Source organism: Typopeltis vanoorti, chromosome 16 (genome assembly GCF_054136105.1).
Source record: "Typopeltis vanoorti isolate ZY-2024b chromosome 16, IOZ_Tvanoo_1.0, whole genome shotgun sequence".
NCBI classification, from domain to species: Eukaryota; Metazoa; Arthropoda; class Arachnida; order Uropygi; family Thelyphonidae; genus Typopeltis; species Typopeltis vanoorti.
Window position 1 is genome coordinate 35936249 of NC_143564.1, and position 17392 is coordinate 35953640.

The 17392-nt window shown below is 39.5% G+C and overlaps 1 protein-coding gene across 1 annotated transcript in view; it reads right to left on the reverse strand.

Annotated features, from left to right (window-relative positions):
- LOC150097950 (uncharacterized) overlaps positions 1-17392 on the reverse strand; it is a 357533-nt gene that overhangs the window by 41016 nt on the left and 299125 nt on the right. The window contains exon 20 of the mRNA XM_090406633.1: positions 16471-16511. Within this exon, the coding sequence (XP_090262759.1) occupies positions 16471-16511 (41 nt within the window). The remainder of the gene's footprint in view (positions 1-16470; positions 16512-17392) is intronic.

Consider the following 17392-nt stretch of genomic DNA (forward strand, 5'->3'; position numbering starts at 1 on the left):
GCTCTTCTGCTCAGCTCATCATCATACCTAGGCAACACACACACTACTTTTCCCCTCTCTGTCTTCTTCCGTACAGGCTCAAGCAAAAACATCATCTCTCTCGCTGCCCGACTTACATTACCACTCAAGTCATTCGTTCCTACCTTCACAATCATCTCATCCACCCTTTCACCTCTCTTAATTGCCATAGCCACCCTTTCTATTGTTCCTCCTGGCAAACTCCTCACGCATCCTATCTTGAACACCACAGATCACTGAGTCACCATACATTATACCTTTTACCATTCCCTCTCTCTTATTGTTTCCATTCTCTCCTCTTCTTTCATTCCCATAGGTCTCTCTCATTTCCTCTCCTCTGTTATTCTCTCTTCTAGCATTCCCATACCTCTCCTCTCCTACTGTTTCCATTCTCTCCTCTTCTAGCACTCCCATACATCTCTTTCATTCCCTCTCGCCTACTGTTTCCATCCTCTCCTCTTCTAGCACTTCCACATTTCTCTCTCATTCCATCTCTCCTACCATTTCCATCCTCTCCTCTTCTAGCACTTCCACATTTCTCTCTCATTCCATCTCTCCTACCATTTCCATCCTCTCCTCTTCTAGCACTTCCACATTTCTCTCTCATTCCATCTCTCCTACCATTTCCATCCTCTCCTCTTCTAGCACTTCCACATTTCTCTCTCATTCCATCTCTCCTACCATTTCCATCCTCTCTTCTTCTAGCACTTCCACATTTCTCTCTCATTCCATCTCTCCTACCATTTCCATCCTCTCCTCTTCTAGCACTTCCATCTCTCTTTCCGTCTCTCGTACTGTTTCCATCCTCTCCTCTTCTTGCACTTCCATACCTCACTCTCATTCCGTCTCTCCTACTGTTTCCATCCTCTCGTCTGCTAGCATTCCCATACCTCTCTCTCATTCTCTCTCTTCTACTGTTTCCATTCTCTCGTCTGCTAGCATTGCCATACCTCTCTCTCATTCCCTATCTTCTACTGTTTCCATTCTCTTCTCTTCTGGCACCCCCATACCTCTCACTCATACTCCATAAATTCTCTCTCTCCATTTATCTCTTCCATTCTCCTAATCTTATCTTTCATACTTCTTCTCTCATTCACAAGACATTCCACCTCCTCTTTCAACTCATCTATCTTCCTCTGTAGGTCAGTCACTCTTAATCTAAATTCACTCTCCCAAACAAAACTATCTCCTAAACTTTCACGGTCACTCGCACCTTCCACACTATCAACTGTTATTTTCTCATTCATATATATATTTCTTTCATTCTCTCGTATCACGCTACTTATCTTCCTACATTCATTCCCCGTTCCTGGAGCAACAAAGTCGGGTATCGATATTTCTAATGCACTTATTTCCTCCAACTGCCTGCATTTTGCATATATACGCTCTCTGCTCTCTTTCACAAGCCACATATTCAATTCCCGAGACGCATACATGCCGCAAGTACTGCATGCCACAAAGTCCCTTATGATATTGCTAATAATTGAGTTCTTAAATGGCGGAGGATTTGGCAATACGCCACTTGTGAATGCTGCTGAATCCGTCATCATTCCTTACTGCCGAATAGTGCAATCGTTAATTATTCAATTAATAAATTCTGTTAAATAGAAAAAAATTACAAACAATTACAAGCAAAACAAAACATTTAAGTACACTAAATAAAATGAAATATAACTAAATACAGTAATGAAAACTTAGCTTCGTTTTGTGTTCCACCATTATGCATTCAATTCCAAAGGTAACCAAAATATATTACATTGCGACAGCAACTAACTTCTAAAACACAACCACTGAAGTACACTCTTATTCAGAGAAACGATTTAGCACTCAAAAACGTAGAAAAACAGAAAAAAAACCGACTATTCATCAATTAAAATCACTTTCTTCTACACAGCTCAAATTCACTGCCACATACAATAAATAAAAGCACAAGAGTGTAGCGAGAACCAGGCCAAGCAGTAGAATTTAATCTATTTTTGCTACATGATCTAATCAACTTAGTTAAAAAGCAGTTGATGGCAGAGCTCTTGAGTAGACGTTACTCAAGCCTTTGATGATGTCCCGCATCCTTTTCAGTGTCACATCGTTCAGCAAATTGGTCCAGGTAAAAAGCTGCTATCTGTTATGAAAGGAGTCTATGCCAATTCAACTAAGAGTCAAGCAAGGTTGCCCCCTTAGTTCACTGCTCTTTGCATTGGTTCTTGAACCTTTTTTTTTTTTTTTTTTTACAGGAAGTCAACAATATATGTGCTGTGCGAGGAATATCAGTTCCTTCAAATATGAAGAAAAATAAGGTATTAGCATAAGCCAATGAGTAGTGGGCACTTTGAAGAATGATTCCATATACAAGGGTGGTCTGAAATGTTCTTGGCCTCAACCATAGATGGGAACACTATCAGCAAGAGATTTTTTTTTTTTCTCAGTTGGTACATCCGTCATTAGCATCCATGTGAAATTGCAAGTCATTCTATCAAATGGCTTGTTTTATACAACTGTCTGAAGCAAAAGTGTTGTCTGTATCCCTTGAAATGGATATAACCGAGTATCGTGCAGTGTAAAAGAAGGTTTAATGGCAAAAGAAACTCATTCGAAGTTCATAAAAGTTTATGGGCACTCTTCTCCATTTTCAACAATTAAGAAACGAGCTGCAGAGTTTAAAACGTAGCCGTACCAGCCTTCATGATCCACGTGAAGGACATCCAAAAAGTTTAACTACAGTAGAAATAATTGTGCAATCAAGTGCACAACATGGTATTGGATGACTGGCAAGTCAAAGTGCATGAAATTTCTGAGATCATAGGCATTTCTAAAGAAAATGTAGGATATATTTTGCATGAAGAATTGCATATGAAAAAGCTTTGTGCAATATGGGTGCCGTGCTTGCTCACAGTAGATCAAAAATGCACTTGCATGAAAATCTCTGAACAATGCTTGGAGCATTTTAACAAGAACAAAACTGATTTTGTGCATTTTTTTTTTTTTTTTTTTTTTTTTTTTTTTTTTTTTTTTTTTTTTTTTTTTTTTTTTTTACTATGGATGAGACTTGGATTCACCATTACACACCGGAATCAAAACAGTGGACAGAATCCAGTTGTTCAGCGCAGTCGGTTCCATCGGCAGGAAAAGTCATGACATCGGTGTTTTGGGATGCTAAAGGCATTCTGTTTATTAATTATCTTGAAAAGGGTAAAACAATAATCGGAGAATGTTATTCCCATCTTTTAAACAGACTAGATGAAAATTCGTGAGAAAAAGCCCGGTTTGCAGAAGGGAAAAAAAAAATCATCTTTCATCAGGACAATGCACCTGCCCACAAAGGTGTTTTTGGCAATGGGAAAATTAAGGGATCTGCACTATGAATTGTTGGAACATCCACCCTATTACCCAGATTTGGCTCCCTCTGACTTCTATCTATTCCCAAAACTAAAACACTTCCTCACTGGTCGACGTTTTTCTTCAAATCAAGAGGTGATTGCAGCTGTAGAGGGGTATTTTGCAGATCTTACTGAGAACCACTACAGGGCCGGAATTTTTATTTTTCAACATTATGTTGAAAAATAAAAATAATTTTTCAATTATAAATTTGTTTTTTCATTGTTTCATTTTGAACACCGTCACATATCTTTTTTGGTATTTTGCAAAAATTCAGCAAGATCAGTGGATTGACTACTAATGCAGACAAGACAAAATTAGAAGTTTTTGACAAATGGGGTCTTGGAGGTATTAATTTTGTACCAACTCCTAAGAGAGAACCCCTCATTATATTTGGAATTCCCTTCTCCGCTAACCTAATGTTAGCAGTTCAAGAACTTTGAAACCCTAAAAGACAGGAAAATAGGGCAACTTTCCTTTTCTTCTAGAGCCATAGTATTCAAAACCCATGTGGATAGAAGGAGAGGTTATATGATTGAGACTTTTAAACTGTTGAGAGGTGGTTACAGGGTTGACACTGGGGAGTTCTTTTGCTTGGTTGAACAGCAGGAAGGAGTGATGACAAGAGGCCATCCCTGGAAGTTACGAAGGGAAACTGTGAGCAAGAGGATGAGGAGTGGTTTCTTTGCATGGAGGATGGTTGAACCATGGAATGCATTGCCTGCTGGAGTAGTGAGAGCGAGAACAGTCAATGAGTGGTATGATAAACTGTTTCTTAGGGGGGACCTCCCCTCTATGAGTCTTGACAGACTATGTTCTTAGGAAGGACCTCCCATGAAGAGTCTTTTGACTCCATGGAGGCCTGAATAATAATAATCTTTCCTGCTCAGTTCTACATAAATATCATAGACATCACAGAAACTAAAGAAAAAGCAGTTTATATATTAAGCTTGTGCAATTTTTGAGTTCAGCTGATAAAAAAATTAAAAAGGAGTTTTTTCAACTATCAAAGAAGCATGGAGGATTTTGAGCTTAGAGTCTTAAAATTTTCTATTTAAGTAATACAGCTTCAAAAATACATAAAATATTGCAGACCAATCATGTATGTGCAGACCTTCTCCTGTACAACCTGGGTTTTAATCTTCCCCTGTTTGGAGTAAATGATTATAAATGTCAAAAATCTGAGATTGTTCTTGAATACTACAACACTAATTTGAAGATTGCCACAACACTTTGGTATTGACATTTTTTTCCATTAAAAAAAGGAAAATTTGGTATAAAGAAATCTGTAATCTCTTTTGCCATTAACTTCCACAGTTGGGTGCTGACTACACTGCTTCATAACTTATTGAAGCTCGAAGGATACACTAACAACAGGCATCTTGCTTGGAGAATTGGATATGGCTGCCTTCCAATCAATACCATCAAATGGAGGTACTTTAACATTGAAGATCCAGTCTGTGACAAGTGTTATTGATTAGAAACAGTAGTACATGCATTCTACAGCTGCCCTCTTGCCCTGCATATTTGGTACAGATTATGCAAATGTTGGTCATAACATTACTTACAACAGAACAAGTTTTTTTTTTTTTTTTGCAGTACCCACCACTTGTCAAGCAATGGGAAGAGAATTTTGATTTTTTATAATTAATAAATTAAGTTACCATTTATGGAAGGTTAGGAAAAAATATGGATTTGAAAACCAGCAATGACATTCAAATGCTTTATAACATTGTATTATGGAAGTTTTTATTATTCAGTCAAACAAATTTTGTATTTAGAAATAAGCATTCTAAGAGATATCAAATTTTTGACTGAGTGGTGTAGACTAACCACATCATGCAATATTCAGAGGGGATAAAATTCTGTCTATTCTTGGTATGAGAGTTTTTTTTTTTTTTTTTTTTTTTTTTTCACGTTACCATCCTCTTAATTCAATGTGGTCTTATAATCAATTGCACAGATGACTGGAGAAAAATCTCAGGCAGAGAAGGCCAACTCAAGGCAGTTAATCCAGATGGGGTTACCCACCTGGGTATCAGTCATCTTTGCACTTTAGTTTCAGTTGGCCTTTTGGTGATTTATCTATATGAGATTGGGTATACGACATAAAAGAGCTGAGGCCTTTTCTCTCTCTCTCTCTCTCTCTCTCATACTATCTTATCAGTCTTTTCTTTCTCCTAATACTGCAGGCTCTCTTGCACCTCTATACTAACTACTCTAGGCCTATAATGAGCACTTTACTTTTTCACTTCAATAAATGTCGAAACCTGTCTGGATAGTAACCCTTTCCATAATGCATACCATTATACATGTCTGTAAGGATATGTGCTTTCATTATGGGATACTAAGGCAAGAGATGTGGAGTCGTTTGCCTTTATGTGAGTTGCCCAGTCCTGAAATTATTTTGGGTGCAACCTTTGTTTGCTTACACTTGGATAAAGGAATAAACCAAGAATATAATTTCTTGGCATGTTTAATTTATAGTATAACAATCCAGAATCTATGTTTGGATTCATGTTCTCAAATATCTCCATCCTTTAAGCCAGGAATCTTCAACCTTTCAGACAGTGCAGACCGCATTAAAAATTTCAGTGAAGCCCGTGAGTCACTAAGCTATACTGCGGAATTTAGAATTGTAAGATGCTTTCCAGATTCACAAGAAACACTGTATTTGATACTTTACATAAAATCCTATAAAAATAAACAAACAACTTTAAGAGCGTAGGTAGGAGTCTGGTTCATGGTAAGTAAATACAATCAATACTTGAAAAAAAAAAAAGATAATTTAATGACGAAAACATTCATTTTTTACAATGTCAATGAGCAACTTGCCAATGTTTTTCCTTGACCAGCTTGTCGATTTTGGCATTAATGTTGGAAGTCGCTATGTGCAGAGTATTCTCGAGATGTTGGGCTGTAATCTGAGTTCTTGTCTTGGACTTCACATGCTTCATTCTGGAGAAAAACTGCTCACATAAGTATGTGCTTCCTCGCAAAGTGCACATTTTCAAAGCATGCCAGCAAAGATTAGGGAATGCGTCCTCAGAAATGTAGTCTTTGTAAAATGTAAACAGGGTCACATAGAATAATTTTTCTCTCAAAGAAGAGCTGTTTGGAGTTCAAGAAGCTCCATTTGTACTGAGCCTGGCATTTCGGCAGCATTGACACAGAGCATTGAAAATAAATCTGAACACTTTTGGTTATGAAAAATCACTAAATCTCTCTTCGAACTCACTTCGCAATATGGCTAATTTTGGAGTGTATTCATCAAGAGACGAATAGTTAGCTCATTTTCAGCTTCTCGCTGAGTCTAAGTTTTTTTAGCAAGTTGTGCCTCCCAAAGTTTGAGCATGGCCACAAAAGCTTTGATGTGATCAAACAGTATGCACCAGTTGATCTTTGGATTGTAGACGCGTATTTAGGTCATTCATATGCAACGAGATGTCGGTCACAAAGGCGAAGTCTGTCATCCACTACGGATTATTAAATTCCACAATTGGATTCCCCTTGGATTGCATTAACTGCTGTATTTTGCTCCTTAAGTCAAAGACTCTTTTAAGAACCTTCCCTCTGCTCAACCAACGCACATCACTATAATAAACCACATCGTCGTGATCTGCTTTGCGCTCTTGGGTCAAACACTCTTGGAATTGACGATGATACAATCCTCGTTCTAATAACGTTTACAACAGTCACAATAACTTTCACGACATTCTCAAATCCAATAGTTTTCACACACAAATTCTCCTGGTGGATTAAACAGTGGTAATGGATGAAATCTTTTCCTTCTAGTTCCGGTTCTTTCCATAGCAGCACAACAAACCCTTCGTTCTTTCCCACCATAGCAGGAGCATCATCAGTTAACACATCCTCGTGGTTGGTTAAGCTGAGGTCAAAACATTGGAGCGTTTTCTTGGCAGCTTCAAGAAAATCAGTGCCTTTCGTCATTTCCTTCATAGGTACAAGAGCTAGCAGTTCTTCTGTCACATTGAATTGTTGATCAATGTCATGGGCTATCTTTGTCCATGCTGTATCCTTCATATCTGTGCTCTTATCTAATGCAAGTGAATATGATGTAAATTTGGATGACCATTTTTTTTAAAGTTCCTTTTGGAAACTTGCATAGGTAAAGATGACTTCTCCATTGCTTCCACCTTAGTATCATCACCTGTGGGTCTGGTTCCCACTGACAAGACCTCAATGGGGATTGAAACCGGTCTGGGTAGTGGCCCTTCCTTTAATGCACATGTCTGCAAGGAGATGTGCTTTGTATTATGGGAGATACTAAGACAAGTAGATGAGAGCTTGAAGTTGAAAGTTTATTTTTCACTTGGTTAGAGTAAAAAAAATTTAGTTTAATCCTTTATCCAAGTGTGAGCAAACAAAGTTTGCACCTGAAAGTATCTTCAGGACTGGGGTAAGGTGGTACAACACTCGGGCAAATCGTTGCAAAGGTGGAGCAAGCTACCTACACTCCTGTCTCAGTATCTCCTATAATGCAAAACACATCTCCTTGTGGATATGTCTAATGTTATGCATTAAGGGAGGGACACTACCCAGACTAGTTTCAACCTTTATTGAGGTCTCTTCAGTTGGAGCCAGGCCCAAGCTGAAATACCAAGCAGAAGCATTCGCAGGTCATCTCTACCTATAGGAGTTGTCAAATGGTGTGCCACCCTTTTTTAATAAATTACTCTGGATTTAGAGAAAGATGTTGAAAGTTTATTTTTCACTTGGTTAGAGTATAATAAATTTAGTTTAATCCTTTATCCAAGTGTGAGCAAACAAAGTTTGTGCCTGAAAGTATCTTCAGGACTGGGGTAGCTTGTTCCACCTTTGCAAGGAGTGCCCTGGTGTTGTACCACCTTACCCCAGTCCTGAAAATACTTTCAGGCCAAACTTTGTTTGCTCACACTTGGATAAAGGATTAAACTAAATTTATTATACTTCTAAGTGCAGTTTGTCTTCTTAGGGGCTCACATTGGTGAGTATTAACTCACCAATGTGAGTTAATACTCATATTGGTGAGATGTAACTCGGAGGAACACCTTGGGGCAGATTGCCCTCGAATACAATGCAGAAACTGCAAATCGTCAAAGCATAAAATAGAAAGCTGTACAGAACCCTGTCTTAAGTGTGGGGCTCTGACCCACAAAGTGGACACATGTCCGAACAAGACACACTCAGAAGTAATAGGAGGGACCATAACTCCGATTAGGGCTACGCCCATCGGGAACCCTGAGAAAGTATCAAGGAGCGATTTTCCGGAGCTCTGCCAACAGGCTGAAAAGGAAGCAGCAACGGAAACGAAAACCCCAAAGATACCCAAGGCAAGCCGCCACACACAGAACATCGTCAGCATCAATGTGGCAAACCATGAAGCTCGCAGGAAAGAGGAAGAGGTCACACCCAGCGCCCCAACAAAGCGCGCAAGAGAAACTGAATCACAGGAAAAGAAAAAAGCGAAACAAAGAAGCATGATGTCATCGGAGGACGAAACAGAGTACACAAAGACCACAGGTCAACGTCGAACAATAGGCGCAAAGCCCCTCGACAATGACGTTACAATGTTAGAGAGCCTACCCCCAGTAATGGATCAATTGGCACAACCCCAAGTCCACGAAATGGACTCTGACGAAGACAGGGACTCTACAGACAGGCTCGTCATTGTCTCGGATGCTCAAAGTGCAACCAGCTCTGACGAGGAACCAGAACCGGCTTTCATAAAACAAACACCAGATAACGCCCCCCGTCATTCTAACACCACCATGGAAGTTAAAATCGCAACTTTAAACACTAACGGACTACGCAACCCCTTTGTGCAAAGCGCTGTCTGGAGGCTAATGTTAACACACAAAATTAATATCCTCCTGATACAAGAAACCCATTTCTATAAGCATTGGGACGTGGAGAACTTCTCAAGAAGCTATCCAGTCACCAGCTACTGGTGCTTCGGGGACGCTCCCTCGCGACGGGTGGGGATACTAATTCGCCCCCCAATAGCAGGGGGGGGTCTTCAACGTCCAAAAAGACGCCACAGGACGCCTAGTAACGGTGGACTGGAAGTATGGTGGCCGTACCATCCGACTTGCTGCAGTTTACGCCCCAAACAGTCCATACCACAGAATTGGTTTCTTCTCTGCCCTTGAAAACTATCTCCTGGGAGCAGAACACCTAATAGCTGCAGGAGACTGGAACTGTGTGGAAGACACAAGTCTAGACAAAATAGGCGGGAACGCAAACACTGGAACTGGCAGCATTGCCGTTTTAAATCGATGCTGTATAAATTTTGACCTCGTAGATATCTGGAGGCAGAATAACCCCACCAAAGTAGAAACCACGTGGGGCCGCGGCCAGATATCGACAAGACTAGACGGGGTGTATGTGTCCCAAAACTTGGAACAATATGTTCAGAGGATACGTCACACCGCAGTGCATTACTTGACAAGCGACCACAAGATGGTCATACTAAAAATCACGCTCCCAGAGGTGATGGAAACAGCCAGAGGTCCTTGGAGGCTCCCTCCCACTTTCCCCAGTTTTTTCAGTGACTACAGAACCTCTGTGACAGATGGACAAATACCAACTAGGACTGGGAAAACTGGCTGACCTTCAAGAGGCAGGCTAGAGAACTGTTCCAAAAATGCGGACGCGAAAGGGCCTACCAACAACGCAAACGGCTGAGGGATCTCTACAGGGAACTCGGCTGGTACCGGACAAACAAACTGAGCGGAGTTCCCTGCAGAGATCTCATCAGACAAGTAGAAATAAAACTGCAGCAGCAGAGTAGAGTCGAGGACCTCGACTTTCGAACGAGACTATCTCAGACATTTGGAAACACCTTCCGCCGCATTCTACAACCAACAACGGGTGGCGGCTAATGATGAGAAAACGATTCACCAGATCGAGGAGAAGGGCCAGATTTTATGCTCAACCCACAAAATACTCCGTCACTTTCATCAGCAGTATATCGGTATCTTCTCACACGTCCCACTTCAGTGAGTGGGACGCAACACGTTTTCCCGATCATCTTAGTGCCCTGCAGGACAGGCCGATAACTGCAGCCGAATTAAAGGCCACGTGCAGAATGATGAAAACAAAGAAGACCCCAGGGCCAGACGGACTGGGGATAGAATTCTATAGATCTATCTGGGAATTTGCATTGGCAGCGTTAATAAACATCTTTAACGAATTCCTCACTTCGGGAAACATCCCCGAGGAATTCGTTAAGAGCCACACCATCTTTATCCCCAAGAAAGAGCGAGATCGGACTTTGTCAAATAACTGGCGTCCAATCTCCCTAACCAACGTAGACTACAAGATTTTTGCAAAAAGTATCTGCATGCACCTTAAGGGCGGTATCGAAAAAATAATAACAAGCTCACAGGTCTACGGGATCCCTGGTAGATCTATGGAATTCAATCTCTCTTTGTTAAGAGACTTGATCAAACTGGCCAAAGAGAAAAAATACCCCCTGGCACTTCTCCAAACGCTTTCTCCACCGACCTGGAGAAAGCGTTTGACAGCGTCAACCACATGTACTTGCAGAACATCCTACAAAAAACAGGCGTGGGCCCGAGACTTCGGCGTACAATTAAAAACATGTATGCAGAAGCCACGACCCAACTATCTATTAATGGGTTTCTAACAGAACCAATCCGCATAAAGAGAGGGGTTAGGTAAGGCTGCCCGCTAAGGCCCCTCCTCTTCTCCCTAGTATTAGAACCCCTAATCAAAAGATTTGATAACACCCCCGCAATTAACGGTATTCCACTGCCCCAAGGCTCCAGACAATGCAAAATAGTGGCATATGCGGACGATGTAGTGGCTACACTCAGACTCTGAGTTCATCTATATCTATCTGCACACGCTGCAAAAATTCAGCATAGTCAGTGGTCTTCGCATTAACACAAAAAAAACCAAAATCAAAAGTTTCGGAAATTTCCATAGCACTGGACTTCCCTACGGTTTAACGCTACAGACACAGCCCCTAACTATACTGGGCGTGCCCTTTTCAGACAACCTAGCACTACCAATCCAAAAATTGCAGGAGATAAGCAGGGAAAGGATAAAGCTGCTCAAACCAACCTTCTCCTTTTATGGCAGAGCGACAGTAATAAAAACAATCATCACCCCAATGCTGATGCACACTGTTAATATCACAGGCATCACACTGGCACAAAAAAATAAGTTATCAAAAGAACTCTTGGATTTCTTCTGGAATGGGAGAAAACGCGAAGTAAAGAAAGAATACCTACAACTCAAACAGGAAGAAGGGGGTTATGCTCTGCCCGATCACAAAAGCTTGCTACAAGCAAACACGTTCAAAACCGTATGGAAGGCCTTAAACTCCAACCACATTTCTGGCCTACTAATTAGATATTTTATAGGACTTTTCCTCTCCCTCTTTGGGATCACGGACTATGCTGGACCCCGCGCAAGGGGGGATGCCCAAGTGGTACCGTACAGTAGTGAAATCGATCACAACACTCAGAGACAGAGGAATAGCAATCCTCACACACAAACCCAAAGCAGTATACTGGGATTTCTTCCAACTTTCCAGGCATGATACACCCAATCTTAGTACAAATAATGAAATCCTCTTCAAAAACATCAAAAATAGCTGGGGGACAGCCTTTTCATCGGGATCTAGCCTGGAGAATAGCCTACGGGCGGCTCCCGGTGAAACAGGTGAAATCCCGACATGTACCTAACCCGTGCGACCCATTCTGCGATGTCTGCCGGGACGTGGAAACGGTGAAAATTTATTTTTGCCCACCAGCCCAACGCATCTGGCAGAGACTCAGCACAGCTTTGGGAATCCCCATGCTGACAGTAGAAGAGGTCGTACGACTACAATTCCAGCCACCAGTCCAAAAAACCCAAAAGTTCGCTATCTTCCTAATCAACGTACTAAAATATCACATCTGGAAAGTACGGAAAAAATCCCACGTACGAGACGCAAATTTAATGTATGCAAGAATAAGAAAAGGTTTCTTTTTCTACTTACCCAAATTTCTTGCGCAAGAAAGGCACTTACTAGGAGACTTTAAATTTGCGAATCAATACTGCAAACCACCGACAATATGCTTTCTTATACAGGGACGCATCAAGCCCTGTATATCTCTTTAGAACCCAAAAAACCCACCATCCCCCCCCCCAACCCCAGGAAAAAGAATAACCACTCTGTCTCCCCTAGCCACAAAGCTTTCGCTGGCACGGTTTCTTTACTCCAAATAAGGGGGGAGAGCTGAGAACCCGGGCGGCGAAGGCTTACTGCGTGGCGGTGCAGCATCTCCCGGGCCAGTCTCTTCCCCATTCTAAGTCCCAGTGGTACCAGGTATACAAGTTCCTCAGTAAGTTCCTATTCATTCCTACTTACCGGACCTATTTTAGATTTAAAATAAATATTTAAATAAGTCCTATTATTTACATCTTGTCTTAAAAAAAAAATTATTTACCTGGAATAAAAATAAGGATATTATATTTAGTAACATAAAAAGAACCTCCATTAACACTGGAGTAAATCATTACTTTAGATAAAATAATATGTGAACTATAGACAAAAGTCTATGTTTAACCTTTTTCTGAACAGATAAATTGAGATTATATGTTACAGACCAATTAGCCAATAAGGCTAAACAGGTTGACTGAGGCCTCTTTTTACCTCCTACTATCCTACTCTATCTTATATCATACTCCTCTTTTACTGTCTGCTGATCCTCAGCATGCTTTATTCTCCAAAGGCCAATGATGAGAGACATGAACTCCCATTCTACCTCAATAAAGGTCGAAACTGGTCTGGGTAGTGGCCCTCCCTTAATGCATAACATTAGACATATCTGCAAGGAGATGTGTTTTGCATTATAGGAGATACCGAGACAGGAGTGTTGGTATCTTGCTCCACCTTTGCAACGAGTTGCCCGGGTGTTGTACCACCTTACCCGAGTCCTGAAGACTCGGGTAAAGGTGTGAGCAAACTTTGTTTGCTTACACCTTTACCAAACAAAGTTTGCTCACACTTGGATAAAAGATTAAACTAAATTTATTATAGATGAGAGCTTGTCCACCTTTACCAAGAGTTGCTTCAGTCTTGAAGATATTTCAGACGCAAACTTTGTTTGCTTACACTTGAATAAAGGATGAAACTAAATTTATGATAGTCTAACCAAGTGGGAAAAAACTTCCAACATCTTTCTCTAAATCCAGAGTAATTTAATAATAAGGTGAGACACGTTTTGGCAACTCGTATAGGTAAATATGACTTCTCCTTTGCTTCCACCTTAGTATCAACACCTCTGGATCTGGCTCCCACTAACAAGCCCTCAATAGGGGTTGAAACCGGTCTGGGTAGTGGCCCTTCCCTTAATGCATAACATTATACATGTCTGCAAGGAGATGTGCTTTGCATTATGGAAGATACTAAGACAAGTAGTGATGAGAGCTTGGTCCACCTTTACCACGAGTTGTCTCAGTCCTGAAGATACTTCAGGCACAAACTTTGTTTGCTTACACTTGGATAAAGGATTAAACTAAATTTATTATATCCTCATACCCTGATAGTTCTTTCAACTTTGATATCAGCATTTCTTCTTTAGGTGTTGCACAACACCATCGTGAAATACTAAGACTGCAATTAAATAATTCCACCACATTCTGATATGGTCATTTTAGCCAGTCCTTTTCTGTTATTATTCTTCCCTTTGCTTTCCAAAGAACTGCTTGTTATCCATCTGATCATTATCTGATGCTTCATATTTCTCCAAGGCAGCTTTTTTCAAAGAACTTGCTAATTATCATTCACCCATATCTCACTATTTTTGTATTTCTATCATAAAAAGTACAAACTTCACTTTTCAAATAATTAGAAAAAATAAGGAAATATAGAAGTGGCATCAAGAAAAATTCAAGCATGCATACAAATTATTATTATTATCATCATCATCATCATCCGAACCTCCATGGTGTCACTCATTGTGGGAGGTACATACTATTGCAAACAATGCTCATCAAACCATGCCTTGAACTGATTCAAGGAGTATATTCACAACACACTCAAGGCAAGACATTCGATAAACCAACCACTCTCCATGCAAAGAATCCTCTCCTCACACACTCTCCTTATAAAGTTTCTAGCAATAGCCTCTTGTTTTACACCCCAACCCTCTCCCATTCTATGAAAAATATCTTCCATGTCAACCTGATAACAATCCTTGACTAGCTTATGTCTCAATTATATCCCTCTTTCTATTCACAAGGTTTTGCAACTTAAGAATCTTCTCTGGACACTTTCCAACATACCTTCATCACAATAAAAATCCAGCAACCAAATTTGTGCTGCACTTGTCATATATTTTTTTATTCATAACACTTTTAGAACCACCCATTTCAACTTAATATATTCATATGATGTTCTGTCTAATACATTTTGCAAAATATAGTGAAATTTTACAGAGCAGACATTGGGGAGTTCTTTCACTTGGTGAATTATTATTACGGGTATCTCCATGGAGTCAGTAGACTCATCACGGGAGACCCAAACTAGCAAAACAATATGTCATATCTTCTTCTTGAATTCATTTACAGACGAACAGCTCACAACTAAGTCAGGCAATGAATTTCATTCATTCACCACCCTCCAGGCAAAAAACCTTGTTCTGACACCCTTGTTAACCACACTCTTCTTTAATTTCCAGGGATGACCTCTTGTTCTTCTATTACTATCACACAGCTGAAACATTTCCCTGCATCAATCCTATAAAAACCTTTCAGTAATTTAAATGTTTCTATCATATCCCCTCTTCTTCGCCTATCAACCAATCTCTGCAATTCACAAGCTCTCAATCTATCAATGTAGGGAGCATTTTTTTTTACATCACTCACCAACTTGGTCACTCTTCTCTGAACCCTCTCCACAGCCTCCTCATCTCCAAGGAATCCAGGTGACCAGACCCGAGCACAGTAATCCAAATATGGAAGTATCAATGCTTTATAAAGGGGAATAATAACCTCTTTATCTCTGGATATCAGTGTGCTCCTCAACAACTAAGTAATCCTATGTGCAATCTTGGACACCTAAGCAATGTGTCCCCTGAACTTCATCTCCCTATCTACCATGAATGCGGGAAGGAGCGATGACAAGGGGCCATCCCTGGAAGTTATGAGCAAGAGGGTGAGGAGTGGTTTCTTTGCATGGAGGGTGGTTGAACTGTGGAATGCATTGCCTGAGAGAGTAGTTAGAGCAAGAATGGTCAATGAGTGGTATGATAAACTTTGTTTCCTAAGAACGACCTCTCGTGATAAGTCTTTTGACTCCATGGAGGCCTGGATAATAAAAATAATAATTTTAGCTTACACTATTGGGATATTTCCTTCTCTAATTCTGTTGTTACTTAAGCATAAAATATAAGCAAATTGATATAAGAAGAACAATATTAAAACCATAATGCCCTCTCCACTAAGTTTGATATCATTCGAATATTTGAAATTATAACAAAAACAATTATGGATACAAGTTTTCTGTATGACATTTATTTTGTGTATGCTTCTGGCCAGTCTGAATGTTTTGCGAGATGGAAAGTTCCAGAAATGGAAACCCTACCACCTCCTTATAAGACTAGCTAACCTATCTTCACCTGAAAAACCCTTATTGAAGGGGCTTTTCAACTAAAAGCAGTTTAGACTAGATCAAATCCAGGATTCTGGCTTGGTTTCAAATCCTAGACAGAATTTAAACTCAGGTGTATGGACAATATAGTGCTTCTAGATTTCTGGATAGAGCCCCTTTACCAGCTTCTCCTAAAAGCATTATCACCATTTCAGACATACTGGTTGGTCCAATTAGCAATGTCTGTCCTTGCACTATCCCCTGTCTAATTATCTGGTTTTCCTAAAATTCTGCTCTTGTGGATTGCTGCTTGTGTTGAGACAAGTTAAAGGCAGAATTAAGTTCAAAATCAATGATCTATGATGGTTGGTTTTAGTTAGTCAGATGACAATTCACTAGAAAAGGATCTGTAGGATCTCTGATTTTTATAAATTAATGAAATAATTTATTAAATAAATTAAAATACTTACATCACATCCAAGATTATAAAAAAACCTAACTGTAGGCAAATCTGAAAGGGAAAAATCAAGAAAGATAAGATTTTAAATATGTAATTAAAAATTAATCTTATCTGAAATAAACTATTCAATAGGATTGTACTAAACAATTAGAAGTAAGAATTGCAAGAATAAATTCTGAAAACAAGATTTTCAGAATAACTTTACAGAAGAAACAGGCATTCTCAAATCAATTATCCTACATATCTAGGATGTATGGAAAAATATTATGAGCGCATTAGAAATGAAGAGTAAAAAGGCTGACAAGTTTATTAAACAAGTCAATATTAAATTGAGTGAAAAAAACTACAAAGAAAAGTTCTTGCACTTATTTTCATTGAATAGCTTGAGTTAACCATAAGTCTGAAAGGCAATCTGTTTTGCTGCAAAATAGCAATCGACATGCTTGAAGTTTTTTTTTTTTTTTCAAACAAAAATACAAGTTTCCAATACAGTTAAGTTTCTCTCAACTATACTGGGCATTGAAAAAAAAAAACCATACTGTTTCAGTGATTAAAATGCAACCAGTTCAAAAATGGAACGTTTTCCTTCATTTAATGAATTAAAAAAAATTTTTTTTTTAAAAAAAAATAACATGAATCCGCAAGATGTATGCTTTTCACTTTGCAGTGCACATGTGAATGAAATAGCAAAAGAATTTATATTCATGTTTAACACCATGTAGAGATGGGATGTAGTTTCCAGTGAAATGGCAATGAGTATTTCAAATGGAACAGATGAGCAATGCCAAATAAAAGAAATGAACATGAGAATAATTCATTTATTTCACACATTCCTGGATGGTAATGATAAAGTTCATTTTAAAAATTTATGGAATTTACAACCGTGTTGAAAAAACGTTTTTATTATCCCGACGTTTTGATCTTCATATCAA